Below are 26,992 nucleotides of genomic sequence, written 5' to 3'. Positions count from 1 at the left end.
GGTAGCCTTAGGTTTGTGCATATTTGTGTATCCTTGTGTTTGTGAGTCTCAGTATATAAGAGGGCCTGTGTCTGCATGGTGACCAGAATGTGAATTCTTGAGTAGGTACTGGGATCTTGGTATCTGAGTACATGGGTATATATCTGTAACTCCATGTGTCAATGTGTGTGAATGGGCATGTCTGTGAGCATGCAGAGCCCAAGAACTTTGTGTCTAGATGTGTATGCATGAGAAGGAACACTTAAAAGCATACTTTGGTATTCCTATGGGTGTTTGAATCCTCTGTGTGTGTGTATCTGTATCTGAGTGTGCCAGTTCTGTGCGTTGGCATGTATATGCAAGCATATAAAGGGATACATCTGGGCACACGAGGTACATATGTCTGTGGGCACAGGATCCTCACCTTCTTTAGACTTTCTTCTGACCTCGCTGTCACTACCACATGGGCTCCCATCCTTGCAAGGTGATAGGCCATTTCTCTTCCAATTCCCTTGCTGGCCCCTGTGACAATCACTCTCTTTCCTTGAAGCATCTCTGGGAAACCCAAAAAGGAAGTGAGGACCACATAGCAGCAACATTCCTCCCCCAACTCTAGAGGTGGAGAGCCTTATCTCAGTGTCCAAGTGTTATGAGCCCATATCAGCTTATCTCAAGCTGCATAAATCAATGAAGGGACAGACCCGTCTTTCATAAATATTTTCTGAGATGGGAGCTTGCTTTGGTGGCTCAAAAGCAAGTCTCCCTGCTGCCCTTTTTGAAAACCCCTATGGACAGAGAGTTTAGCTAAAACACTGGAGTTCCAGACGTTTCTGGACTCATCTGATTGCTCAACTGAAATAAAATTCAAAAAGTCATCAAAACACATGTGCTCATAGAGATTCCAGGGATTTTCTCTCACTTGTATTTAGTCATCAACTCCAGAATTCTTCCTTATTTCCCACTTATCCAGCCCTTCACAGAGCTCAATTATCTGGTGAAGTTGTGAATTTTGGAATTACCCTCATTTTTTTTCCTTTTTTTTTGTTGCAGGAGATCTGAAATTGCTTTCAATTTAATGTGCCAAGTAAAACATGGATTATTTAGCAATCTTTTAACCTTCTCACACCCCATAAACAGAAGCACAGTCTTACCTCAGGGTCCCATCTTGTCCAGCAACTCTGGGGATCAAGAACTCCTTCTGATCCTCAGAAACAGTCCAGCCATCCCTGGGTGTTAAAATCTATTCCTTCAGCCATCCCCGGGTTTTAAAATCTTTTCCTCCAAAATTAAACACATTGGTGCTTACCTGGTCTGAATTCCTCATTCGCAGAGTAGTAGTAGTAGGCCAAGAAGATCCCCAGGATGGGGAGGAGGTACTTTTTCATAAAAGCCATCAGACAAGGATCTGGCACGAGGAGCCCTGTGGGACACACAGAGAGAACCTACAGAGCTTTCTACAACCTCCTAGGCAGGCAGCAGCCTCTGAATTGTGACATCAGGGACGGGGGAGGCTGGAGTAGTCTCAGGCAGTGCTAGCCAATTTCCCTGTCAGAGCTGCGATTGGCTTTGGGTGGGATCCCATTCGTCCCTGGCAGCCTGCATGGTAGATTTCATAATGGACAATGTTTACTCCATTTCATTGAGCAAGAAGAGACTTCCAGATGGCCAGGCTCATGATTGTACAGAACTGGATTCCTGAGCATTCCTATCCCGAGCCCGTCTTCCTCATAACGCCATTTACGCCAGGAATCAATGGCCTTTCAAAAGTGGTATATCAAAAGCTAGAGAGAAAGCGTGTGTGGGGCTTCTGAGGGAAGTGTGACTAATAGCAAAGAGAGCCAGAGTCAAGCAAATCTCACTCTCAACCCCACCTCCCAGTCGGAAGCAATTAAAAATAACAGCACAAAACAGAAAAATAAGCTTAAGAAAAAAAAAGGTGCACATCTTGGAGGGGGGAAAACACGCAAAAACGCCACATTCAAGTTCAACGAACAATATTACAACATCAAAGGAGAATGCAAGCCAGCTAGAACCCAGGTGGCGGGAAACCCATGACCAGTCAAGACTCTCAGGCAAGTGCAACGGAATGTGCACTTATTACTTTAACAGCAAATAAAGAAGAAATGATGAGTGTCAAGGAAAAAAAGGCACTAGAGCTATTAAAGTAGGTCTTTTAAACACTATAGAGAACCAAAAAAAATGTGGAGAGGATAATAGGAAGAGGAGAACCTGATGTAGAAGAAAAAAAAATGAGCATAGTTGAAGCAAAGCTAGCCTAAAAGCCCACATCCAGTTAAAAATTGATCTAGTTAACAATCAAAGGGCTAGGGGGAGAAATCCCTAGTAATTTAGAATTTATCACAGAAATATAGAAATAGCCACGTTGGTGTGTCTGTCACGAGGATCAGTCCTCAAAGAATTTAGGATATTGTAATTAAGTTTTTTGGTTTAAAACCCACTATCGAAACCATACCCATTACCCTATCACAGAGAAAATCCAGAATTTTGCATGTTGCCAATGGAGCCAAGGAAACCAATTTAATATGGCAGTAAGGATGGGTACCAGTGCTTTGGAGGAGGAATGTAGGTTTAGGATGAAGGATTCACATAAGATGAAGAGAAATTGAATTATGACCCCCACTGGAAACACTCACTGAATTTTCACTTCAGAGCAAGGAAAAATAATTTAAGACCCAGAGGAGATGAAATAATTTGTCAGCAAAGGCCCACACCTGCTTTCCAGGAAACAGTATAGATCTGAGAACAGTTGAGGGTCAGATAGTTCATGGAGAACAAAATAGAAAAAATATTTTAAAAATTCAACTAGAAAATTACATTACATAGTGTCAGAACTATAAGATACACACACACACATATGTGTGTATATATATATATATATACACATATACATATTTCTTTTCTCGGTCACAGCCCGTGGCATGTGGAATCTTAGTTCCCTGACCAAGGATGGAACCAATGAAGTGTGGAATCTTAACCTCTGGACTGCCAGGGAAGTCCCTGATGAAATAATTTATCATCAGCAAAATGCATTGATGAGAATGAGGACGCTACATAATGGTTGATGACTTTACATCTTAGCAGTTTTTAAAAGTTTTGGTCTAAGGATCTTTTTTTTTTTAATTGGAGTACGGTTGCTTTAAATGTTATGTCAGTTTATACTGTACAATGAAGTGAATCAACTATATGTATACATATGTCCTCTCCCTCTTGGACCTCCCTCCCACCACCTCCACTGCACCACTCTAGGTCATCACAGAGCACCGAGCTGAGCTCCCTGTGCAATGCCGCAGGTTCCCACTGTCTCTTTTACATATGGCAGTGTATTTATGTCAAACCTAATCTCCCAATGCATCTCACCCTCCCCTTCTCCCTCTGCATGCACATGTACATTCTCTGTGCTTGCCTCTCTATTTCTGCCCTGGAACGAGGTTCATCTGCACTTTTTTTTTCTAGATTCCACATACATGTATTAATATTCGTTTGTTTTTCTTTCTCTGACTTCCTTCACTCTGTATGACAGACTCTATGTCCATCCACACCCCTACAAATAACCCAGTTTTGTTCCTTTTTATGATAGAGTAATTTTCCACAATGTATATGTACCACATCTTCTTTATCCATTCCTCTCTGGATGGACACTTAACATTATTTCCATGTCCTGGCTATTGTAAATAGTGCTTCTATGAACATTGGGGTACATGTGCCTTTTTGAATTGTGGTTTCTCAGGGCATATGCCCAGTAATGGTATTGCTGGGTCATATAGTAGTTGTATTTTTAGTTTTTTAAGGAACCTCCATTCTGTTCTCCATAGTGGCGGTATCACTTTACATTCCTACCAACAGTATAAGAGGGTTTCTTTTCTCCACACCCTCTCCAGCATTTATTGTTTGTACATCTTTTGATAGCGGCCATTCTGACTGGTGTGAGGTGGTACCTCATTGTAGTTTTGGTTTGTATTTCTCTAATAATTAGTGACACTGAGCATCTTTTCATGTGCCTCTTGGCCATCTGTACGTCTTCTTTGGAGAAATATCTATTTAGATCTTCCCTCCATTTTTCGATTGGGTTTTTTTTTTTTTTGATATTGAACTGCTTGAGTTGTTTGTATATTTTGGAGATTAATCCTTTATCTGTTGATTCACTTGCAAATATTTTCTCCCATTCTGAGGGTTGTCTTTTCATCTTGTTTATGGTTTCCTTTCGGAGAAGGCAATGGCAAGCCACTCCAGTACTCTTGCCTGGAAAATCCCATGGATGGAGCAGCCTGGTAGGCTGAAGTCCGTGGGGTCGCTAAGGGTCGGACACGACTGGGCGACTTCACTTTCACTTTTTACTTTCACACATTGGAGAAGGAAATGGCAACCCACTCCAGTGTTCTTGCCCGGAGAATCCCAGGGACGGGAGAGCCTGGTGGGCTTCCGTCTATGGGGTCACACAGAGTCGGACACGACTGAAGTGACTTAGCAGCAGCAGCAGCATGGTTTCCTTTGCTGTGCAAAAGCTTTTCAATTGAATTAGGTCTCATTTGTTTATTTTTGTTTTTATTTTCATCACTCTAGGAGGCAGATCAAAAAAGATCTTGCTGTGGTTTATGTCAAAGAGTGTTCTGCCCATGTTTCCTCTAAGAGTTTTATAGTGTCCAGCCTTATATTTGGGTCTTTAATCCATTTTGAGTTTATTTTTGTGTATGGTGTTAAGGAGCATTCTAATTTCATTCTTTTACATTTAGTTGTCCACTTTTCCCAGCAACACTTATTGAGGAGAGTGTCTTTTCTCCACTGTATAGTCTTGCTTCCTTTGTCCTAGATTAAGTGACCAGAGGTGTGTGGGTTTTAATCTCTGGGTTTTCTATCCTGTCCCATTGATCTATATTTCTGGTTTTGTGCCAATACCATACTGTCTTGATCACTGTAGCTTTATAGTATAGTCTGAAGTTGGGGATCCTGATGCCTCCAACTCTATTTTTATTTCTCAAGGTTGCTTGGGCAATTTGCGGTCTTTTGTATTTCCATATAAATTGTAAAACTTTTTGTTGTGATTCTGTGAAAAATGCCATTGGTAATTTGACAGAGATTGCATTGAGGCTGTAGATTGCTTTGGGTAGTATTGTCATTTTGACAATACTGATTCTTCCCATCCAAGAACTTGGTATATCTCCCCATCTGTTTGTGTCATCTTTGATTTCTTCCATTAGTGTTTTATAGCTTTATGAGTACAGGTCTTTTGCCTCCTTATGTAGGTTAATTCTTAGGTATTTTATTCTTTTTGTTGAGATGGTAAATGGGATTGTTTCCTTAACTTCTCTTTCTGACCTTTCATTATTTTAGTGTATAAGAATGCAAGAGATTTCTGTGCATTAATTTTGTATCCTGCAACTTTACTAAATTCTTTAACTAGCTTTAGTTGTTTTCTGGTGGCATCTTTAAGATTTTCTATATGTAGAATCATGTCATCTGCAAACAGTGATAATTTTACTTCTTTTCCAATTTGGATTTCTTTTATTCTTTTTCTTCTCTGATCACCATGGCTAGGACTTCTAAAACTATGTTGAAAAGTAGTGGTGAGAGTGGCCATTGTCTTTTTCTGATATTAGAGAAAATGCTTTGGTTTTTCACCATTGAGAATTATGTTTGCTGTGGGTTTGTCATGTGCGATCTTTATTATGTTGAAGTAGTTTCCCTCTATGCCTACTTTCTGGAGAGTTTTTTTTTTCTTTTAAATTATAAATGGATGTTGAATTTTGTCAAAAGATCATATGGTTTTTATTCTTCAGTTTGTTAATATGGTGTATCACATTGACTGATCTGCATATATTGAAAAATCCTTGCATCCATGGGATAAATCTCACTTGATCATGATGTATGATTCTTCTAATGTATTATTGGATTGGGATTGCTAATATTTTGTTGGGGAATTTTGCATCTATGTTCATCAGTGATATTGATCTATACTTTTTTTTTTTTCTGTGATATCTTTGTCTGGTTTTAGTATCAGAGTGATAGTGGCCTATAGAACCAGTTTGGGAGTGTTCCTCCACCTGCAATTTTTTGGAAGAGTTTGAGAAGGGTAGGTGTTACTGTTCTTTAAATGTTTGATAGAATTCACCTGGGAAACCATCTGGTCCTGGACTTTTGTTTGTTGGAAGATTTTAAATTACAGTTTTAATTTCTTTACTTGTGATTCATCTATTTATATTTTCTAATTCTTCCTGGTTCAGTCTTTAAAAGTTGTAGCTTTCCAAGAATTTGTCCATTTTTTCCGTACTGTCCATTTTACTATCATATGTTTGCTTATTGTAGTCTCTTATGATCTTTTGTATTTCTCCAGTGTCAGTTGTAATTTCTCCTTTTTCTTTTCTAATTTTATTGATTTGAATCTTCTCTCTTTTTTTCTTGATGATTCTGGTTAAGGCTTATCAATTTTGTAGAGAACCAACTTTTAGTTTTATTGATCTTTGCTATTGTTTTATTTCTATCTCATTTATTTCCTCTCTGATCTTTATGATTTCTTCTACTGACTTTGGATTTTGGTTTTTCTTCTTTTTCTAGTTGCTTTATGTGTAAGGTTAGATTGTGTATTTGAGAGTTTTCTTTGTTTCTTGAGGTGAGGTTGAATTGCTATATACTTACCTGCTATAACTGCTTTTTCTGTGTCTCATAGGTTTTGGATCATTGTGCTTTTGTTGTCATTTATTTCTGTGTATTTTTTTAAAGTTCCTTTTGATTTCTTCTATGATCTCTTGATTATTCATCAGTGCACTGTTTAGCTTCCATGTGTTTGTGTTTTTTTTTTTTGTTACAGTTCCCCACCCCCCTGACATGATTGCTTTCTAATCTAATAGCATTGTGGTTGGAAAAGATGCTTGTTATTATTTCAATTTTTAAAAATTTTCCAAGGTTTGATTTGTGGCCCAAGATGTGATCTATCCTGGAAGATATTCTGTGTGTACTTCAGAAGAAAGTGTATTCTTCTGCTTTCAGGTGAAATGCCTTATAAATATCAATTAAATCTGGCTGGTCTACTGTGTCCTTAAAAGCTTGGGTTTCCTTATTTATTTCTGTCTGGATGATCTGTCCATTAGTGTAAGTGCAGTGTTAAAGTGCACTATTACTGTGTTAGTGTTGATTTCCCCTTGTATAGCTGTTAATATTCACCTTATGTATTGAGTGCTAAAATATTTATAATTGTTAATTTCTTCTTGGATGTGTCAACTACAAATTAGCACTTGCCATCTACCTCCATACAAGCTGCTTCAGCTGAACACCTGATTTTCAACACCTCCTGAAAAGAGTTCAGGTTGGGGAGCAGAAACAAGTACTCCAGTTCTTGTATCTCCTCATTATCTAGAAAAGCACTGAAATTCTTCATGGTGACATCTGCTTCTTGTGACTCTCAGTGACCTTCACGAGACTGCATGCCCTCCCCCTTCCTCAAAATCACATGTATACTCACCTTTCCCTCTAATTTTTTGGAGCAGTTTCTCAGAGCTATCTGAGGTGCTGTCTCCTGTGTTAGTGTCCTCATTTTGACCCAAATAAAACTTGACTCACAACTCTCAAATTGTGCGTTTATTTAAAAAGTCAACAGATGAATACGTTGATCATTATGTAGTGTCTTTCCGTACCTCTTGTAGCAATCTTTGATTTGAAGTCTGTTTTATGTGATATGAGTGTTGCTACTCCAGTTTTCTCTTGATTTCTGTTTGCATGGAGTATGTTTCCATCCTCTCACTTCTAGCTCACTTATCTGTTCTTCTGCTTCAGTTATTTTGCTCTTGATTCCTTTTAGTGTATTTTTAAATTTCAGTTACTGTGTTATTCATCAGTGTTTGTTCTTTAGTCTTCTAGCTCCTTGTTACATATTTCTTGTATTTTCTTGGTCAGTGCCTCCATTCTGAGATTTTGAATCATCTTTACTATCATAACTCTAAATTCTTTTTCAGGTATGTTGCCTATTTCCTCTTCACTTACTTGGTCTCACAGGTTTTTACCTTGCTCCTTTGTCTGTAACATAGATTTTTGTCATCTCATTTTTTTGATGGGTGGGACAGGGTGTTCCTGTCGTACTGGTTGATTGGTTTGAGGCATCCAGCACTGGAGTTTGCACTCAGTTGGACAGAGTAAGGTCTTGGTGCTGAGGTGAAGACTTCCGGGATAATTCATGCTGATTAATATTCCCTGGGGTCTGAGGTTCCCTATTAGTCTAACAATTTGGACTTGGCACTCCCACCGTAGGAGATCAGGCCTGGTCCCTGGCCGGGGAACCAGGATTCTGCAAGCTGCTCAGCATTGCAGAAAAAACAAACAAACAAACAAACAACACATACACAATAACAAAGAATAAAAAATAAAATTAGAAAAATTTAAAAATACATTCTTTAGAGAAAAATAAAAATATAGCTGAAACAACAATAATGTGAAATACCACCACCACAACAACTATAAAAATTAAAAACAAAAACACCCCAAAGGAAAAGGCCTTGGCTATGGGGGTTGGGGGAGGGAGTCTTCGGCGGGGGTGGGTCTTAGGTAGGATGGGGCCTAGGTTCAGGACCAGTGCTGTTAGGAAAGGTCCTGGGGTGGCAGGGGTGAGGCTTAGGCTCAGCGCCACTGGAGGGGGCCTTGGAGAGCAGCGGTTCAGGCTGGGACCCCAGTGAGCTCCTTGGGGCCCAAGGAGGCGGGGGAAATGCTGGCCAAGTTGCCTTCCGATCCTCCCACCCCGTGAAGGTCCTTTCCCTGCCCCCACTGGCCCCCTTGTGGTAAGTGGGCCACTCCAATTGTGGGACCCTCTCAGCTCCCTCCGCCACTCCTCAGAGGCCCCAGCCCCATCCCACCTCTCCTTCTTTTCCTCCCCACCCCTCATGTCCCACTAGTTCACATAGGGGTTCCTCCCATCCCCTTGGGTGTCCGAGGTCCCTGGCCAGTGCCTAGTAGGTGCCCCAGTTGTGAGGAGACACAGACTCTGCTTCCTTCTATTCCACCATCTTGACTCCATCTTCTAAGGATCTTCTTAACAATCTTAAAAATCATCAAGGCCCTCAAATAATTTTTACATATATGGTTTTACCTATTGATATAGATGTATTAGAAATTGAAACTGAGAATTTCTTGTTTTAACTCAAGAATACAGAAGCATGCATGTATTAAACTTTGTATTATTACACATCTCGTAGGCTAGGGAAATGCAACAGAGGAGAAGGAAAGAGGATGAATAATGTTTTAATACGATTATGAAAACAGTTTCGACCTTTCAAACTTCCAAGAGGGTCTCAGGGACCCATGGGGACCACCCTTGGATCCCATTACATGATCCCATTACTTGGACTCACTGTGTGTTTATAGTCACACGGCTGGTTCTCTCATTAGCTTGTTAACTCCTGGAGGCCATGGACTATGTCTTTTTCATCTTTGTCTCTCTTCATCTCCTTCTAACTTTGGTCCAAAATAGGCATTCAGTGAAATTTTGCTGCTTTAGTGTTTGCAAGGCACTGCAGCAAAGAGAACATTGCTGTCTTTCTGGAGCCTGATTTAATCTAGGGAAGTCACTGAGATTTAGCCTTTTGTCCAGAACTGATCAACCCCCTGCCCCCAATCCTCTTCTGTGGTGCTCAACGATTTGAAAACTAACAATAATAATAATAATAATAAAATACAAAAGGAAATATGAATGCTTCACCTAGTACTTGTTTGGACTAGGTTTTCACAAATCAAGTAAAGTTTCTTTCACTGCCATAGCAACGAACCTGAACTGTTCATTCCTTCACGCTGCTCCTCCTTTGTAAGGCATTGACCACCTACATTTCAGAGCAGGCTTTCAGTGAAATGCCCTTGGCATGACCCGCACATGGTCAAAAACCCACGTAAAATGAGTCGCTTTCAGCTGAAGGTGCATGGCTGAGCCAGCCAGGAATTCTCTCTGACTTGATTACCCCCATCTAAATGGATGAGGTCAAGAAAAACACGGAGGGGAAAAGAGGTCAGGAGCAGCCACAGGGCAATTCCTGAGCATTTGGTATAACATGAAGATCACAAATGGAGCACCTGTCATTTCTGAGGCAGCTGTATCTGGAGTGCTCTTTGTAACGGTTTGGTAGCGTTGTTAAGGAAGCAGTCTCTTCCCTCTGAAAACTCATCCTGCCAGTGAAACCATGAGTGGGCAGACCTCAGAGTAAAAGGTGGGTGAACCCTATCTGTTTGGAGGTTCTGCCTTCCCTGGGAAAACAGTACCAATAGGTTGAGACAGGAAAGGGTCTCAGTATAATGTTGTAGGGTGTATAAACTTCTCCCCTTCCCTCGGTCCTCCCACCCTGCTCCCACCCCGATCTGGTTCCTCAGGTCTGATTTTTTTTTTTTTTTCGTTAAGAACTGCTAGGTCTGTGCCATCAGGAAATGGCAACCCCACTCCAGTATGCTTGCCTGAGAAGTCCCATGGCCAGAGGAGCCTGGCAGGCTCCGGTCCATGGGGTCGCAAGAGTCAGACACGACTGAAGCAACTTAGCACAGGAAGTCTGTGCCATGGCTGCCGAACTCTGTTCCTAGCCAGAGAAACAGCTGAGAAATAAAATTCATCTTTCACGGCAAGATGAGAAAAATGTAAACAAAAAAATCTTCTCCATCCTTTGGCCTCCTCTTTCCTCCCACGAGGCACTGAGTATCTGCATGGTGCATCGACCAAAACGCCCCCATAGACAGACATACCTGCTCAGCCACAAAGAGCCATAGTCTCCCGGCGTCAGACCTGATTCGTGTGATCATATAAATGATGTTTTCTTGACTTCTTAGCCCTCTGCATATAAATCAAATACTTTTCTACCATAGGCCTGATCCTATGTTAGTTTTAGAAATTAATACAATTGTCGGGTTTGTAGACATGTAAAAGCTCATTCTGCTTATACAAAAACTCTGTTAGACTTGTGCCATCCTAATGTCCTTAAACCATGGCAACAGTCTGCTTCTAAATTGGAAAATTAAAAACAATAGCTGGAAATCAGAGTCAGGGTTATGGGAAATCCAAGATGGCTGCTTGGCTTTTCTCAGCTCCCTGACAAACCTCATTTTTTATTTGATGGGTTAAAGCCTCCCTGGCTACAGGGCCTCCATAATGAAAAATCACAGAATATTAAGTTTTGTAAATTGTTAAATTAAGTTTCTAGGTTTGTTAATGTCTAGTGTTTACTAAGACTCACTGCTGAGACAGTTTCTTGTTACATGATACTGCTAAAAGATTTAATTAAGTTATTAAAAAGGACACTCTAGGTTAGTTTCTAAGGCTTATCTCAGTAACCAATCTTCAGATAAAGGTCGGATGCTCCATAATGTACAACCAGGAGATTAACACCAGATTAACACCAGACTATAATCATTTAATGAATGAAGTCAGGTGACTTGGGGTATACCAGGCTTTATCTAATGAAAGTTTTTGACTTATAATTCTTATTTGACTAATAACTGCTAGCTATGGCTATATTATTTTCTATGTCACTTGTTTCACTGAGCCTGTGATATAATGCTGAACTGACAGTTCCATATGAGATCAATAATTGTAATAATGTGACTCTGGGTATGGGAAAAAGCAACAGGAGGAAATATTTTCCTGGACCAGGAGGCTAGTAAGACAGTGGTCCAGAGACTTTTGCTACTTGCAAGGCCTGGTCCAATTTTAGCACACTGAGTGGCCCATCACTTCCCTAGACCTGGGAATGAGCCTTCCCAGCACCGTGGGACACAATGGCCATGAAGCACTGCGGGACACAATGGCCATGAAATGGTGTCACATGGTCAGATATGTGGCTATGAAGGAACCCTGCTGACTGGAAGTTGGTACTTGCCAGCTGCCTCTACAAAGATTACATCATGACCATTGCAAGCTGCTGACCTTCAGCACCCCCTGAAAGAAGTTCAGGGTGAAAATCAGGAATGAGGCACTCTGTGCTCTGAATAAAAAACAACAAAAACTGGCAGAACAGGCCTTCAGATAGTCAGATCTTTTCAGAAAAAGGTTTTATGAGTTCCAATTCTTGCATCTTCTCATACATAGAAAAGCACTGACGTCATTAATGGTGAAATCTGCTTTGGCTATTAAAAAAAATTTTTTTTTTTTTTTACAATTAAAAGTCAAAATAGAGTAGCTATGGTTCAGACATCCTGGGAAATAACCATTTCCTAGATATCCTGAAAAATGATATTATGGGTGTGATTTCAGATTAGATGCTGTGACCTAATGTAGAACTTAATGCTCCTGTAATGCATTTTTGCTTCTGTACTTTGCTTGCTGCTCATAAAACCAAAGTTACTCCATTTTAAGATAAGGTTGTTTTAAAGTAAAGATTCCTAAAATTGTTTTTGAAAAAATAAAAAAATATAAAATAAAAAAAAAAGAAAAAAAAAGAAAATTCCAAGCTCAAAAAAAAAAGAGGTTATTTCCATTAAAAAAAAAACAAAACGACAATTCCTTAAAGATAACGTTTCTTCATGGCGCTTAGATCTGACTTATGTAAATTGTCAACAGTGCATCATTCATTGTACATCAATATAATACCTCTCTCTCAGAGAACTTCATAACTGTGCCTGAATTCTAACAGGTGGAACAATTCTTAGAGCTTCCCAAGATGCTTTTCCCAGCTTATAATCCTCAAATTTGGCTCAAGTAAAAATTTCCTTTTCTTTCTTAGGCCAGCTGATTATTTTTTTGTCGACACGACTATCATTTTACATCATTTTGTCTAATAACATGGACTTCCTCCCCTCCCCGTCCCCCAACCCCCTTCTTCTCCCTCTCCGGTCTACCTAACAAGAGGGAAAGTTCTGTTTGTCAGCCCTTCTGCAGGACACTATTCCTAACAGATTTACTCATATTTTCCAACTAATGGAAGCTCAGATGCAGGAAAATGAACTAGAGATGGGATAATCTGCATTGCACATGCCGTCTTGACCCTGCTGTTCACACGTAGTTGGGTGCAGGGGGACCGGTGAAGCAGACTAACTGGTGTCTGTTTGCCTAGGAGAGCTGAGAGCCTCTTGGGAAAGAATGGGAACCCTGATGAGGCCCAGAGTTTGGCTTGATCTCCTCCCCTCAGTGGGGCAGGCAGAGACAATTGTAAACAAGTCTTGCAGTTTTTCAAGTTTTCCCCTGGCCCATGGCATGTGAACTTGCACTGGAGCTCTCGGTAGCCTGACACGGTAACTGTAAAACTCACTCCCCGAAAGTCTGGAGAGACATGGGTAGCACTAAGGCACGGTGGGAGAGGCCCACACAGTGGAGAGGACTGACCAGCAAAGCCACCACACAGCTTCGGACCCCCCAGTGTTTCCTCTTGGTTGTTCAGGCCGGTTTTCTGGAAGCACATCAGGTTGGCATAGGAGCCTCGGCCAGGCGGGTTTCTTAGGGTGCCAGTGACTACAGTGTTAGAGGGAGGCCACTTCCCTCTGGGGAGAAGTAGGGTTGCGACATTTAGCAAATACAAAGTCAGGCCAGCCAGTCAAATTTGAATTGCAGATAGGCAACACATCCTATTTCAGGATCTGTATAATCTCAGCTATTCCGTGGATTATACTTATGCTAAAACATTATTCATGGTTTATCTGAAAGTCAGATTTAACTGGGTGCTCCATGCTTTTTCCTGGCAGTACTAGAAGTGGCCAGAACTTTGGGGACATTGGGAGATTGTACCTTACGTTACGGACAAAGTATCCTTGATCTTAGTAGCTACTGAGAGCAGAGGTGAGAACACCATGTGTACCTTCGTCACAGGTGGACCCAGCCACCCAGTCGCAGACAGCCCCCAACGGGCCGGTAACAAAGGAAGAAAAGGGTACATGCCGCGTGGCAGCTGAGTGATTTAATCTACTAATATTTATCTAGGGTGCCCCACAGATCAGGTTCTGTGACCTATGGAAAAGCAAAATGCTTTGCAAGCCTTAGAAGGAGACAGACATGGCAATCAATGAAATGGGCTAAGTATTGCCAGGGCTGTGATGGAAGTCTGCGGCGGGGGTGTGGGAGGGGTGGGGGTGTGGGGGAGGGATGGGGGGTTGTTAAAGAAGGAAATAGCCCTTTCTGCATGTGGGATGGGCAAGTAGGGAAGGCTTCAGAGGAGAGGTCAGCCCATCCGTATTGGAACAGGAGTGGGAACGGTCCAAGCAAATGAAGACGGTAGGAGAGAGCACCTACCAGGGTTCCAGGGGTGCGTGGTGAGGAGCAGGCTGCTCTGTAGAGCATTCTGTGCAGAGGGAGCCGTGTGAGAAAACAGGAGGTGTGGAAGAGAACGGAGTGTTTGGGAAACTGCAGACAATTCCACACAGCGGGATCACTGAATTGCAAGGGGTGGGGTTACATGGGGAGAAATCGTTCCGGAGAAGCCGGCAGGAACCACATCCCTGAAGGCCATTCACCCGAACCCCTGGCATTGGTGGTTCCGGCGTTTAACTCCAGACGCGAGGCCTCTGCGCCCTCGTTGCATCCCAGAACACTTCCTGTTCACGGGCCTGTCGTATCCCTCACAGCCTTCGGTTGAGCATTCTGGTTAACCCGCCCACCTCGGGCTCAGCAATCCAGCCTCACTCTCTCCATCAACACTTCCCTCTCCTGGTGCTGTTGGGGTGCTGGGTCTGGCTGTGTCCCCAGGCGGCGTGCAGCTCCGGAGCTTTGCCCCTGCTCCCAAGCCTCTTTTCCCCTGGGATTCCGTGTATCTTTGGGCTTTCTTCCTTCTTCTATGACTGCTTCCTCTACCGGGAGGCGCCCTTTAGGGGTCTGGTTCCCTTGAATGTTGGGGTTGGTCTTGCTTCTGTGCTCATTCTATCCTTCTCTTTCTGTCTTCTCTGGGCATTTCCCCTCAGTCTTGTGGTTCCAGTCACTTTCTTTAAGCTGATGTGTATTAGAAATCTCTCTCTCCTGTTCCTCCTTGTATCCTAAGCTTCAGGTCGCATAACCGCCTGTTTACTCAACGACTCTCTCTTCGTGCCTCCTAAACACCTCAAAAACATGCCCTAACTGACCTGATTATTATTACTTTTTTAAAACAGCTTTTGGGAAGTACCATTGATAGACCAGAAAATGTATCTCATGGTAAGTGTATAATTCAATGTTTTTTTTTTAAACAAATTTGCAGAGTTGGGAAACTATCAGAACAATCCATCATCAAATTTTAAAACATTTCCATCACCCCCCCAAAGATTCCTCTTGCCCATTTACAGTTACTACCTGTCCCTTTCCCCAGGCATGGCCAACCAGTAATCTAGTTTCTGTGTCTCTTATTAGTGGAGTCAGATAACATGTGACCTTCTGTGCCTGACTTCTTTGACTTATAGTTTTGAGGTTCATCCTTGCATCCTTGTCGTAGCGTGTATCAGTACTTGGTTCCTGTTTGTTGCTGAGTCATTTCCCCACTGTGTGGATATACTACATTTTGTTTACCCTTTCACTGATTCACAGACATTTAGAAGTTCCACTCTTTGGCCATGATGAATAGTGCTCCTAGGAACACTGGCGTCAAAGTCTTTGTGTGGCATTGCTGGGTTATGTGGTAAATTTATATTTAACTTTCAAAGAAACTGCCAAACTGTTCTCTAGTGATTTTATGATGTGTTTCAGTCAAGGGCTTCACCGTCCCCCCAGTTAATGCTTCAGAACCTTGGAAATCCTTCTTGACTCCTCCTTCTCCGTCTTCCCACATGCCACTTCTCGCCCCCAGCCGATTCTATCTCCTAGATCTCTCTAGAACCATTTCCCCACCCTCACCCTCGCTTTGACGCTCCTAACTCGGGTCCCTGCTACTTCCTGCTTTAGCAGCCTCCTCACTCTTCTCTCTGCCTACCCCACCTTCTCCAATCCATTGATACATTAAAAAAAAAAAGATTGTGAAACATTTGATATGCACAAAAGAATAGAAGAAGCCATAAATAACTTCTGGGGCAATAATAAAGCAAAAGCCTTATTGGCCTACCATCCAAATTAAGACCTGACTGTTGCCAAAAACTGTAGAAGCGCCTCATGGGCTTTAATGCACCCAATTCTTCTTCAGTGGCTCCTTATTGTTCTTAAAGTTCAAATTCATTAGCTTTGCGAGTTCTTTAGAAGCTTTGAAATCCTTTGCAGGAACGTCTCACCATGCCTACCCCTATTCCTTTTTACCATTCAGGTTCTTCTCCCCTTAAAGTCACCCTCTCTTGGACATGTAGGGTGCTCCCCAAACACTGGGTGTTTCTCTTATCACAGCTCCCAGTACTTTGCAGTCACAGTTGCTCATTTGTCTTTTTCTCCCATTACACACAGGTCTGAGAGGCCAGTGTAACTCCCATGCTTAGCACAGTGCTTGCACATGTTAGAGGCTAGAAAGCATTTTCTGAGTGTTTAATGGAAATTGACTCATAAATACAGATGAAGATGTTTGTTAGGTATTTGAAGGTCAAGAGAAATGTCTAGGCTAGATATATTGCTCTGGGTGAATGAAATCATATAAACTAAAGTTAAAACCATAGTAGATGACACCCCATCTAGAGGGTGAAGGGTACAATGGGATGTTACAGGAGAGGAGAACAGGTAGAAAGGGGCAAGGAGAACCAGGGAGCAGGGGGACCTGAGGCAATAGGGAGGTGGGCTGGCTTAGGCGGAGGGCAGTATCTATGAGGCCAGAGGTCACAGCTTGGAAGCTTCTGAGAGGTCAAGGAGGATGAGAAGTGACAAAAATACATTGGGTCTGGTTATAGGAATCGCTGACCAAACTAGACAGCATATTAAAAAGCAGAGACATTACTTTGCCAACAAAGGTCCCTCTAGTCAAAGCTACGGTTTTTCCACTAGTCATGTATGGATGTGAAGGTTGGCCTATCAAGAAAGCTGAGCGCCAAAGAATTGATGCTTTTGAACTGTGGTGTTGGAGAAGACTCTTGAGAGCCCCTTGAACTACAAGGAGATCCAACCAGTCCATCCTAAAGGAAATGAGTCCTGAATATTCATTGGAAGGACTGATGCTGAAGCTGAAACTCCAATACTTTGGCCACCTGATGGGAAGAACTGACTCACCGCAAAAGACCCTGATGCTGGGAAAGATTGAAGGTGGGAGGAGAAGGGGACGACAGAGGACGAGCTGGTTGGATGGCATTCCTGATTCGATGGCAAGTTTGAGCTAGCTCCAGGAGTTGGCGATGGACTGGAAAACCTGGCATGTTGCAGTCCACGGGGCCACAAAGAGTCAGACACGACTGAGGGACTGAACTGAACTGAGCTGGGGGTCTGTCAGGGCTCTGAAGGCACTGAGGTTGGAATGCTACGAGTTGCGGAGGGATGTGTTTGAGGAGAGAATGTGTTTTGTGTGAGTGTGGGGGAGAGGAGCTTTTGAGGAGCCTGGTTGGGGGATGTGCAGATCTGAAGGAGGGTTCTGATCTTTAGGACAGCAGTGAGCTAAGGTTTCATTAAAATGTTTTTGAGTATTTTCTCTGCCCCAGACACAGTGCTGGGGTGAGTGTGTTTTCAGCTTGTGGGAAAGACCAACAGAGTCCCTGGTGAGAGAATCACTGGAGTGGGAAGATTTACAGGGTTTGAGGACTAGGCATGTGGAGCCTCGAGGAAATAAGGTGAGGGTAGATATCGAACTCTTGCGGTCTCCTTCTAAATTCAGCGAGCTTTTTAGCCTAATGTGTTTCCTTCCTTCGGTTTTTGATTTTTGAGAGGCACATGGATCTGACTTCTCCATCTGTTGATCTCTGTTGGAGGGTGGGAGAGGAAGAAGGTGGGAAGTTGAATCGCTTAAGGTCTCCTTTCCCTCACGTTTAGCCACAATATGTAACTTTTATTCTCATTTCTGCCTCCCCCTGCTCTGTGTAGTCACACCTGTAAAGCAGGAGATGTCTTTTCCAGGTTGGTTGAATTTTTCCTTTTCTGTCTGATGGGAGGTTCATGAAGTTTGAGGGCTTGCAAGCAGCCTGGGAAAAGGGCCTTACAGCAGCCTGGGAAAAGGGCCTTACAGCAATGGAGGGAGAATTTCTAGGTTTAGGACGTTAAGAGTTTTTGCCAGCAGAGGGAGCCCCAGGGCTGGGAGAGAAAGCTCAGACTGCGTGCGTACATGCGTGCTGGACCATAGCCCAGGCTCCTCTGTCCATGGGATTCCCCGGCAAGAATACTGCAGTGGGTTGCCATTTCCTACGACAAGGTATCTTCCCCATTCAGGTATCGAACCCGAGTCTCCTGCACTGGCAGGTGGATTCTTGACCCCTGTGCCACCTGGGAAGCACAGACTCCTGGGGTTTAAAATTGCAGGAATGAGGTCTCTCTCCTGTTTTCAGCAGTCCAGAGGGGTTTATGGGTTAAGATAAGAGAGGATGAAAGAGGGAAGGAGGGAGGAAGGAGACGGACTCACAATACACCAACATATACACAGAAGCAGTCACACAAACAAAAACCACATAACCACCCCCCACAACGTGCTCAGTTCTGCTTTAGTCCAGTGATTCCTAAAACTTGCTGTGCAGTTGAATCATCTGGAGGAGCAGGGCAGATTCCCAGGCCCCACCAAGACATGCTGGATGGGAGCCATCAAGGGTGGCACCCAGGAATCTGTAATTTTGCAAAGTGCCCAGGTGATTCTGAAGTAGCCTTTAGACAAACAAACTGGCAAACACCTCTGAGTAGTTAGGTATATACTTCAAGTAGAGCTTGTTTGAGACTGAATTTAGGCAATGGCAAGCCACTCCAGTACTCTTGCCTAGAAAATCCCATGGATGGAGGAGCCTGGTGGGCTGCAGTCCATGGGGTCGCTACGAGTCAGACATGACTGAGCGACTTCACTTTCACTTTTCACTTTCACACATTGGAGAAGGAAATGGCAACCCACTCCAGTGTTCTTGCCTGGAGAATCCCGGGGACGGGGGACCCTGGTGGGCTGCCGTCTATGGGGTCACACAGAGTCGGACACGACTGAAGTGACTCAGCAGCAGCAGCCATCAACATGTTGAGTGGTAACAGAATGTAATCCATGAATGCTGTGATGACTGAGTCATTTCCTTTCTTTCTTTCCTTATTTTTCTCCCCTCTCTCCCTTCTTTCCTTTCCAAGTAATTTTTGTATTCATTAATATAATACAGAAACTGTTTACAAAGTCACATGCTATCAAAAGGCTTATAATGCTAACAGCAACCCTTGCTTCTCCCTTCCCCATGCCCAGGTCCCTTTCAAGGGCAACCATATTTTAAAATCTTATTTCTTTCCTCTGATTAACTCCATATTTTAAAACATTTACTGCCATTCTTGATTTTGTAACATTAGGAATTATTTATTGATTTCCCACTAGGGAATATTAGGACTTTGCCATCTTATTTTACAACGCACACAGATACTCATTCCCTTCCAGCTAGGTTCCTAACACTATGAAATCACAGTTTTAATTAAATCATCAGTCAGTGTTCATATTTTTGTGACTGATTTCTGCAGCTCAGCAATTTGGTGCACTGTGATTGCATTTCTTTGTTTTCTTCTATCCCCGCCGCCCCCCGCCCCCCACCCCAACCAGGAGTCAATAATCGGCTCATGTTTGTTTGTTTGCCCACTCAGTTGTCATGTTCTCCAGATCCTCTGGTAAAAGCGATACAGCTCAAATAAATTGGTCAAATTAATTGGGTAATCTGTGTATTTTTTCCCTTGGAGACATTCGTTTTGGAGCCCTGGGTCTTCCTGCTCCAATCCAGACTAGGAGCTTGATAGGCTGGTAACTGGGACCTCCCTTCCCCATCCACCTGAGCACCCCAGCTCTTCTTGGCTTACTTCCTCATGAATAATAGGGAACTGGATGTGGGGTGCTGTTTCACATCGAACACTCTTACATGGGCTTTGACCCACCAGACCCGGTTGCGTACAGGCCAGGATGTCAGCCCTGCCAGCGTCCGCCCTTTACCCTCTTCCTGATTCACTGTTTGGCTGAGGAAGGGTTTCAGAACAGGGGGTGAGTTCCTCCCGAGACTGGAAGACGTCACTATGTTGCCTTCAGTTTCTAGCTTCCAGTGTGGATACTGAGAAGTTCTGTTGCTGTTTGGACTCCTGATCTGGCTTTGTGAGCTGTTTTTCTTCTCTCTAAAGCTTTCGGGGTCCTTTTGCCCCCTGGTGTTCTAACATTCCTAATTATGTGCTTTGAGGAGACGGGTTTGTGTTTCGTTTTGGTTCATTGTGTTGTTGAACACCCACTGGGTCCTTTGTTTATGAAAATTCAAATGTTTCATTATGGGAAATTTTGGAGAAATTATCTTTCTGTTTAATATATTCCCCTCCATTTTCTCTGTGTTTTCTTTTTTTGGACTTATTAGAAGATGTCAGAGCTTCTGAGTGGATTGGATCTTGTAATTTCTTATTGCTTTTGTCCTAATTTTCATCTCTTAACCTTTCTGTCCTACTTTCTGAGAGATTTTTATCAATTTTATCTTCCAGTGTTTCATTTTAATTTTTAAATTTCCAGTTATATTTTTATTTTACAAAGCTCCTGTCTGTTTGTGACTACCTTTTTTTCTTAAACAAAACAAAACACTGCTTGATCTTCATTGATGGGCACACTGCTTTCTTTTATCTCTGAGAGGCTATGAATATTGTCAAGGGCTATTGTTAGTAATTTCTTCTGACCCTCAAATATCAGTATGTATAACCTTTTTTTTCCCTTTGGTTGTATCGTTTCTCCAAGGAGGAATGCTTCATTCCTCTGCCTACAGTGGGCTGGAGTAGGGAGAATGAAGAGGCGTGTAAGTTGGGCTGTGTGTGTTTTGGGAGCTAAGTCAGGATAAGGGGCTGGGCAATCTCATCTTTCAGGGTGGAGGCTTCCTCTCATCCTGCTTCCAGCTCTGTGCCTGAACCACCTTTTGCTGTGTCTGATGTCCCCGCGCCTGGCACCTCTTTAGCCAATTTCTCCAGAAAATAAACTTTCTTCTTGGAGGGCCCATCTCTTCCTCTGCATCGAGGTTCCTGAGGTTCTCCTGGGCTCTGTGGCTTCTCATTGCCCTCCTACCAGGGGCTGTTGGGCTTCCATAGTCTCCAGATGGCTAAGTCCCTTATCTCTCATCTATCCACGTTCCATCTTCTGAAAGGGTGTTGACATTTCCCGTCTGTTGTGTCCATGCTGGTTCCCTTCTGTCCTTGTCGCTTATAGCGTGCACATCACTCTTCTGGGGTCAGTGTGCTTTGTAAGGGAGTAGAAGTAGACGTCTGTCCCGCTGGGGTGTTTAACCCTAGGAAGCTCTTTTGCCTGCAGTACTGCCATCTTCTGTTCCTCCCAAAGTCAAGTCAAGTCGCTCAGTCGTGTCCGACTCTCTGCGACCCCGTGGACGGCAGCCTACCAGGCTTCTCCGTCCCTGGGATTCTCCAGGCAAGAATCCTGGCGTGGGTTACCATTTCCTTCTCCAGGGGATCGTCCCGACCCAGGGATCGATCCCGGGTCTCCCGCGTTGGAGGCAGACGCTTTAACCTCTGAGCCACCAGGGAAGCCCAAGTGTTCCTCCCAAGATACCCAAAAAGCAAGACTGTGGGAGGGAGACTTTTTATTAAGTCATTTGAGTGGAAGAAAAGAAGGGGGAATCTTTCATTTGTTCATGCATCCTTTTCCCCTAGATATTTATCGAGCACCAGTAAATGTCCAGTGTGCTTGGTGCCAGGAATGTACAAGCTGAGCAATGTCTGGTGTCTTCCTTCAAGGAGATGGTAGTTAAGTATAAGGAGGGTAGGCAAGTAAGTCAAAGCTCACAGTAGCCTAATAATAGCTGTAGTACAGTAGTAAATCTAAGCTCACAATTGTGTAATAATAATGCGTATAGGGTGCTAACGGGGAACAGAGTAGGGCAGCCCAAGGCAGTGGGAAAGCCTTCTGGGAGGAAGTGATCCTGGGGCAAAGTTTTGAAGAATGAGTACAAGTTATGGAGATGAAGAAATTGGGGGAAGGCTGTACCCAGCAGAGGGAACTGTCTGTGATTAGGTAAGGAGTCTAGAGATAGCTTGAGATGTCAGTGCGACCTCAAGTAGATTGAAGTGGCTGGAACAGGGGTCCATTTGGGGAGAGGCCTGAGTCACTGAACTATAAATATTTACATTAGCTTGATGCTGGGACTAGTAATAAAAGCTGCAAAAACAGAAATATCTTCTTCTCTCCATGAATTTGAGAAAATTAAAATAAGTTATTTGTATTAATAAAAGGAGGATACCATGTGATTATATAAAGAGATAAGATATGTAAAATGCTGGCTCAATAGTAGGATTGTAAAGTATTCCAGCTGTTTCAGGACAAACCTGCCTTAAACCCTTCTACTCGCTCCAGTTTCCTAGCAGTTGTAAAACAGATTCTAGAAAAGCTTAACTATTAGGTTTAACTATTAACATCTTTTCCCTCTTTCTGTTTCTGCCAGATAAGGATTACTTAAGCATCTTCTAACTGAAAATTTTATTTTCTTTAATCAGAAGGTGCCGTGTTTATAAGTTCTTGGGTGTTTGCGGCACTTCTGTATGAAGTTCCTTGCAAGGCTCCTGGGTGGAACCAAGATGATTGAGTTCCAGTCTCCTCTCCTCCACTGACATATACGTAACCTTGGACAAGGCCCTGCCTCTTGGCTTCAGTTCCCTCACCTGGCAAACAAGAGGAATTAAATTAGATTACCTTTAAGATTTGTTCCAGCTCGGAAATTGAATGCATGGAGCTTTTTAGCTCTACTGAAATTAGTATCAAGAAAGAGCTAGGATTTTTGGATTTTATTTTCATATCATACGTAAGAGGGAAAGGCAATTCCTTTCAAATTTTGGCAAGCAAGCAGAAGTGAGATTCTTCCATCTTTCCTCACTTCTCCCGCCCTTCTTTCAGCTTCTGACTGTGATTTACTCACACAGAACCCAAAGAAAAATACTGGCACTAAAAGAAAAAAAAATTCAAGTGTCTCTCTTTGAATTGGTAAGCTCTGTTGGAAAATTTGGGGGAGCAGGACTCTTCAAAGCCAACTGTCGTGAAAACACACCGCGTCGTCTATAAGCACTTTCCAAAGCGTAGGTTTAGCAGTTTTTAATCCCCTCAACTGACTGGACCCTTCTGGATGTGGAGGGTGGGGAATTCTATTTCCTGCTTCTGTTAGGTTTTCTCTAATGGACCTGAAACCAGGGCGTTTGAATTCTGTCTAATCAGATGCTTTTAAGGCTCAGAAGGTCAGTATCCCAAGCAGCAGGCTGGACTGGGATTAAGGAATAGACGAACAGCACAGAAAGAATTTTGATTGATCACTTTAGGCCTCCCTTAGTCCTTTGAGCAAGACTCCTTGAGATAAAGCATGCCTTCTTCAAAGCTCTGGATCTCAATATTAAAAATATTAAACTAGCTGATAACTGGACGCACAAAGCAGATATCATCACTGTTAGCAATTCCCAAGATACAGCTGAGTGTTTGTGCTCTGTCATTGCTTTAAAGCCGGTTTATAAAAACACGACCTGCAATCTTTGTATGATTTCAACAGAACATGCAGACATTTTAAAAACTATTTTTGCAACTTTTAGTTCCAACTTCGCTTTCAGTCCCAAAATGATCAGAATGTACTCGGTGCCAGTAACAGACATCTGGTTCCATCCGTGTTTCATCACAGCTTCCCTCCTGCACATTGCAAAGCTCATCAGGCATTTCTTTTGGGTATTTTGTTATCTGTTTTTGACCAGCATTTGACATTGAAGTCTCTTTCAGCCCAGCCCTCCTGTTTATCCCAAATAGATGCATTATTTCAGCAGCAGTTTTTTGAGGACCTACTGTGGACTAGGCCCTGACACAAATGGTGATGCTATTGTATATTATTGTGATTTAAAAAAAAGTCTTACCTTGGGGTTTCAACCAAATTTGACTTCTTTTTATTGATCTCGTTTTTCCTTTTGCTTCTTTTTCTCCCTCTCCCTCCTCCTCTGCCTTCCCTTCTGCTTCATGTCTCTCTTCCTCTGCGGTTTCCCACTCTTTGGGGAGGGGCAGGATTTCCTGCTCAGAAGTTGGTTGGTTTCTGGGAGGAGTCAGAAGACCTGAATCGGGCCTGGAACCAGCTAGTCTGCCACCTGATACAAGAAGGTGAAACTCGGGCTAAGGAAGAAGGCCCTTATGCTAAGGCTGAGCTTGCAGCCAGGAGGCGTCGGGAGTCGAACCCCAAAGGTGAGCCAGAAGGGGCCAGTCCTGGGCATTGGGCATCAGGGCGCCCCAAAGGACAGAGGACCCCCGCGGCCGCCCATGGTGGGAATGCTTGGAATTGGTCCTGGCAGTGGTTGCCATGGAGACCTGTCCGTTACTACTGGTAGCTCTAAACATGCCAGAGGCATGCCAGACAGAACCCCTGTCCCACCCTTAGCAAGCGCTCACTCTCAGAATCCTGGCTTTGCCTCAAGGGAAAGTATCAAAACAAGAACTGGATTTGGGCAGATTTTCCTTTCCCACCATGAGAGACCAGCAATCGAATGTACTCTGAGAGGCTGTGTGCCTACATGTTTCTTAATTGTCAACTCCTTAGGAATCATCGAGATGACTCATATCCCACTGTGGTGATCACATCAGAGGAAGTGTGGTGTGGACGGCAGAGGGCAGGCAGGGTGCACATGGCTGGGGACTCCACAGTCAGGGGCACTGATTCCAGCCTGATTGCTGCCAGCTGACGATGGAGCGTCATATCCCAGTTCAGAGGTTTTCATTCTTTCGGGCTAAGGCATGGGCAAAAATGTGTCCAAAAAGTTTACTTTCTTCATCCATGTTCAGTTCAGTTCAGTTCAGTTCAGTCGCTCAGTCGTGTCCGACTCTCCGCGACCCCATGAATCACAGCACGCCAGGCCTCCCTGTCCATCCCCAACTCCCGGAGTTCACTCAAACTCATGTCCACAGAATCGGTGATGCCATCCAGCCATCTCACTCTCCGTCGTCCCCTTCTCCTCCCGCCCCCAACCTTTCCCAGCATCAGAGTCTTTTCCAGTGAGTCAACTCGTCGCATGAGGTGGCCAAAGTATTGCAGTTTCAGCTTTAGCATCAGTCCCTCCAATGAACATCCAGGATTGATCTCCTCTAGAATGGACTGGTTGGATCTCCTTGCAGTATAAGGGACTCTCAAGAGTCTTCTCCAACACCACAGTTCAAAAGCATCGATTCTTCGGCGGTCAGCCTTCTTCACAGTCCAACTCTCACATCCATACATGACGACGGGAAAAACCATTGCCTTGACTAGACGGACCTTGGTTGGCAAAGTAATGTCTCTGCTTTTTAATATACTATCAAGGTTGGTCATAACTTTCCTTCCAAGGAGCAAGCGTCTTTTAATTTCATGGCTGCAATCAGCATCTGCAGTGATTTTGGAGCCCAAAAAAATAAACTCTGACACTGTTTCCACTGTTTTTCCATCTATTTCCCATGAAGTGATGGGACCAGATGCCATGATCTTTGTTTTCTGAATGTTGAGCTTCAAGCCAACCTTTTCACTCTCCTCTTTCACTTTCATCAAGAGGCTTTTGAGTTCCTCTTCACTTTCTGCCATAAGGGTAGTGTCATCTGCATATCTGAGATTATTGACATTTCTCCCAGCAATCTTGATTCCAGCTTGTGCTTCTTCCAGCCCAGCGTTCCTCATGATGTACTCTGCATATAAGTTAAATAAGCAAGGTGACAATATACAACCTTGATGTACACCTTTTCCTATTTGGAACCAGTCTGTTGTTCCATGTCCAGTTCTAACAGTTGCTTCCTGACCTGCATACAGGTTTCTCAAGAGGCAGGTCAGGTGGTCTGGGATTCCCATCTCTTTCAGAATGTTCCACAGTTTATTGTGATCCACACAGTCAAAGGCTTTGGCATAGTCAATGAAGCAGAAATAGATGTTTTTCTGAAACTCTCTTGCTTTCTCCATGATCCAGCGGATGTTGGCAATTTGATCTCTGGTGCCTCTGCCTTTTCTAAAACCTGCTTGAACATCTGGGAGTTCACGGTTTATATACTGCTGAAGCCTGGCTTGGAGAATTTTGAGCATGACTTTACTAGCGTGTGAGATGAGTGCAATTGTGCGGTAGCTTGAGCATTCTTTGGCATTGCCTTTCTTTGGGATTGGAATGAAGACTGACCTCTTCCAGTCCTGTGGCCACTGCTGAGTTTTCCAAATCTGCTGGCATATTGAGTGCAGCACTTTCACAGCATCATCTTTCAAGACTTGAAATAGCTCAACTGGAATTCCATCACCTCCACTAGCTTTGTTCATCCATGTATGTATTCTCTATTCAACAAATATTTAATGAACACCTGCCTATTGGCAGGCAGTGGGTTGGAAAGTGGTTGTGACCTGAACTGCCCTGGTGGGGACTATAATTGACACAGCTTGTTGCACTCTGATCTCTCTTGTGACTTGGGGACATCAGGTGGGAAGGACTGGAATTGTTGGCTTCTAATGTCTTGTAGTAGCATCACTGGGCAGATTTTGGACAGTCATTTGTTTCTTAGCCAAAAAGGAACATTGGTTCTTCTGAAGACCCTTCTATTTCTTCAATATCTACACGTATCATTATCTACAGGCTCCCAATTCTTAAAGGATGGAGGACTTTTTAGTCTTATTTTTCTTTCAGGAGCCAGTTGTTTTATCTGGAGAACCATTAAGTTCTATTGATTTCTAGCTTACTTACATTCTAAGGCTCTCTGAAACTGTCTGGTCACATACTGGGTATTTTCTAAACTGCCAGGTTTGGATTTCAATTATTTTTTTTCTCATTAAATTTCCTAATTCATATTTGATCTCATAAAAAAAAAAACTATGAAAAAGACAAGTATCCTTTTATTTCAACTGTTGGGTCTACTCCAGAATGCTCTTTGAAAATTTCCTGAAGTCTGTTTTCATTTTTAGTTTATTATTTTTAATTTTTGTCCACTATATCTTTCAAAGAAAGGTTTTTGGAATTGTTTTTTGTGCTACGTTTTCTATTTTTTTCTTGATTTCTTAAAGCACTTTCTTTTTTCATTTTACACAGTTGAGTTATTTAAATTTTTCCTTTCTTAACCCT

At 43.0% G+C, this 26,992-nt stretch overlaps 1 protein-coding gene and 1 long non-coding RNA gene across 3 annotated transcripts in view; one reads left to right on the top strand and one right to left on the bottom strand.

Moving 5' to 3' along the window:
• Positions 1-26,992, bottom strand: part of HSD11B1 (hydroxysteroid 11-beta dehydrogenase 1) — a 70,014-nt gene that overhangs the window by 41,374 nt on the left and 1,648 nt on the right. Inside the window, exons 1-3 of one of the 2 annotated variants that reach the window (XM_055419008.2) lie at positions 23,807-23,932; positions 1,286-1,399; positions 404-534 (exon numbers count right to left, since the gene is read on the bottom strand). In XM_055419008.2, coding sequence (XP_055274983.1) covers positions 404-534; positions 1,286-1,373 — 219 coding nt within the window. In that variant the 5' untranslated portion in view covers positions 1,374-1,399; positions 23,807-23,932. Of the gene's footprint in view, positions 1-403; positions 535-1,285; positions 1,400-23,806; positions 23,933-26,992 lie in introns of those variants that run through there. The other variant, XM_055419007.2, reaches the window with a different exon arrangement.
• Positions 18,090-26,992, top strand: part of LOC148775076 (uncharacterized) — a 40,816-nt gene continuing 31,913 nt past the window's right edge. The window contains exons 1-2 of the long non-coding RNA XR_016039576.1: positions 18,090-19,931; positions 23,952-24,125. This is a non-coding gene — a long non-coding RNA (uncharacterized LOC148775076). The remainder of the gene's footprint in view (positions 19,932-23,951; positions 24,126-26,992) is intronic.

Source organism: Moschus berezovskii, chromosome 17 (genome assembly GCF_049115385.1).
Source record: "Moschus berezovskii isolate FMDL1 chromosome 17, NW_MosBer_1.0, whole genome shotgun sequence".
Classification (NCBI taxonomy): Eukaryota; Metazoa; Chordata; class Mammalia; order Artiodactyla; family Moschidae; genus Moschus; species Moschus berezovskii.
This window is presented reverse-complemented; position numbering and strand designations above follow the sequence as displayed.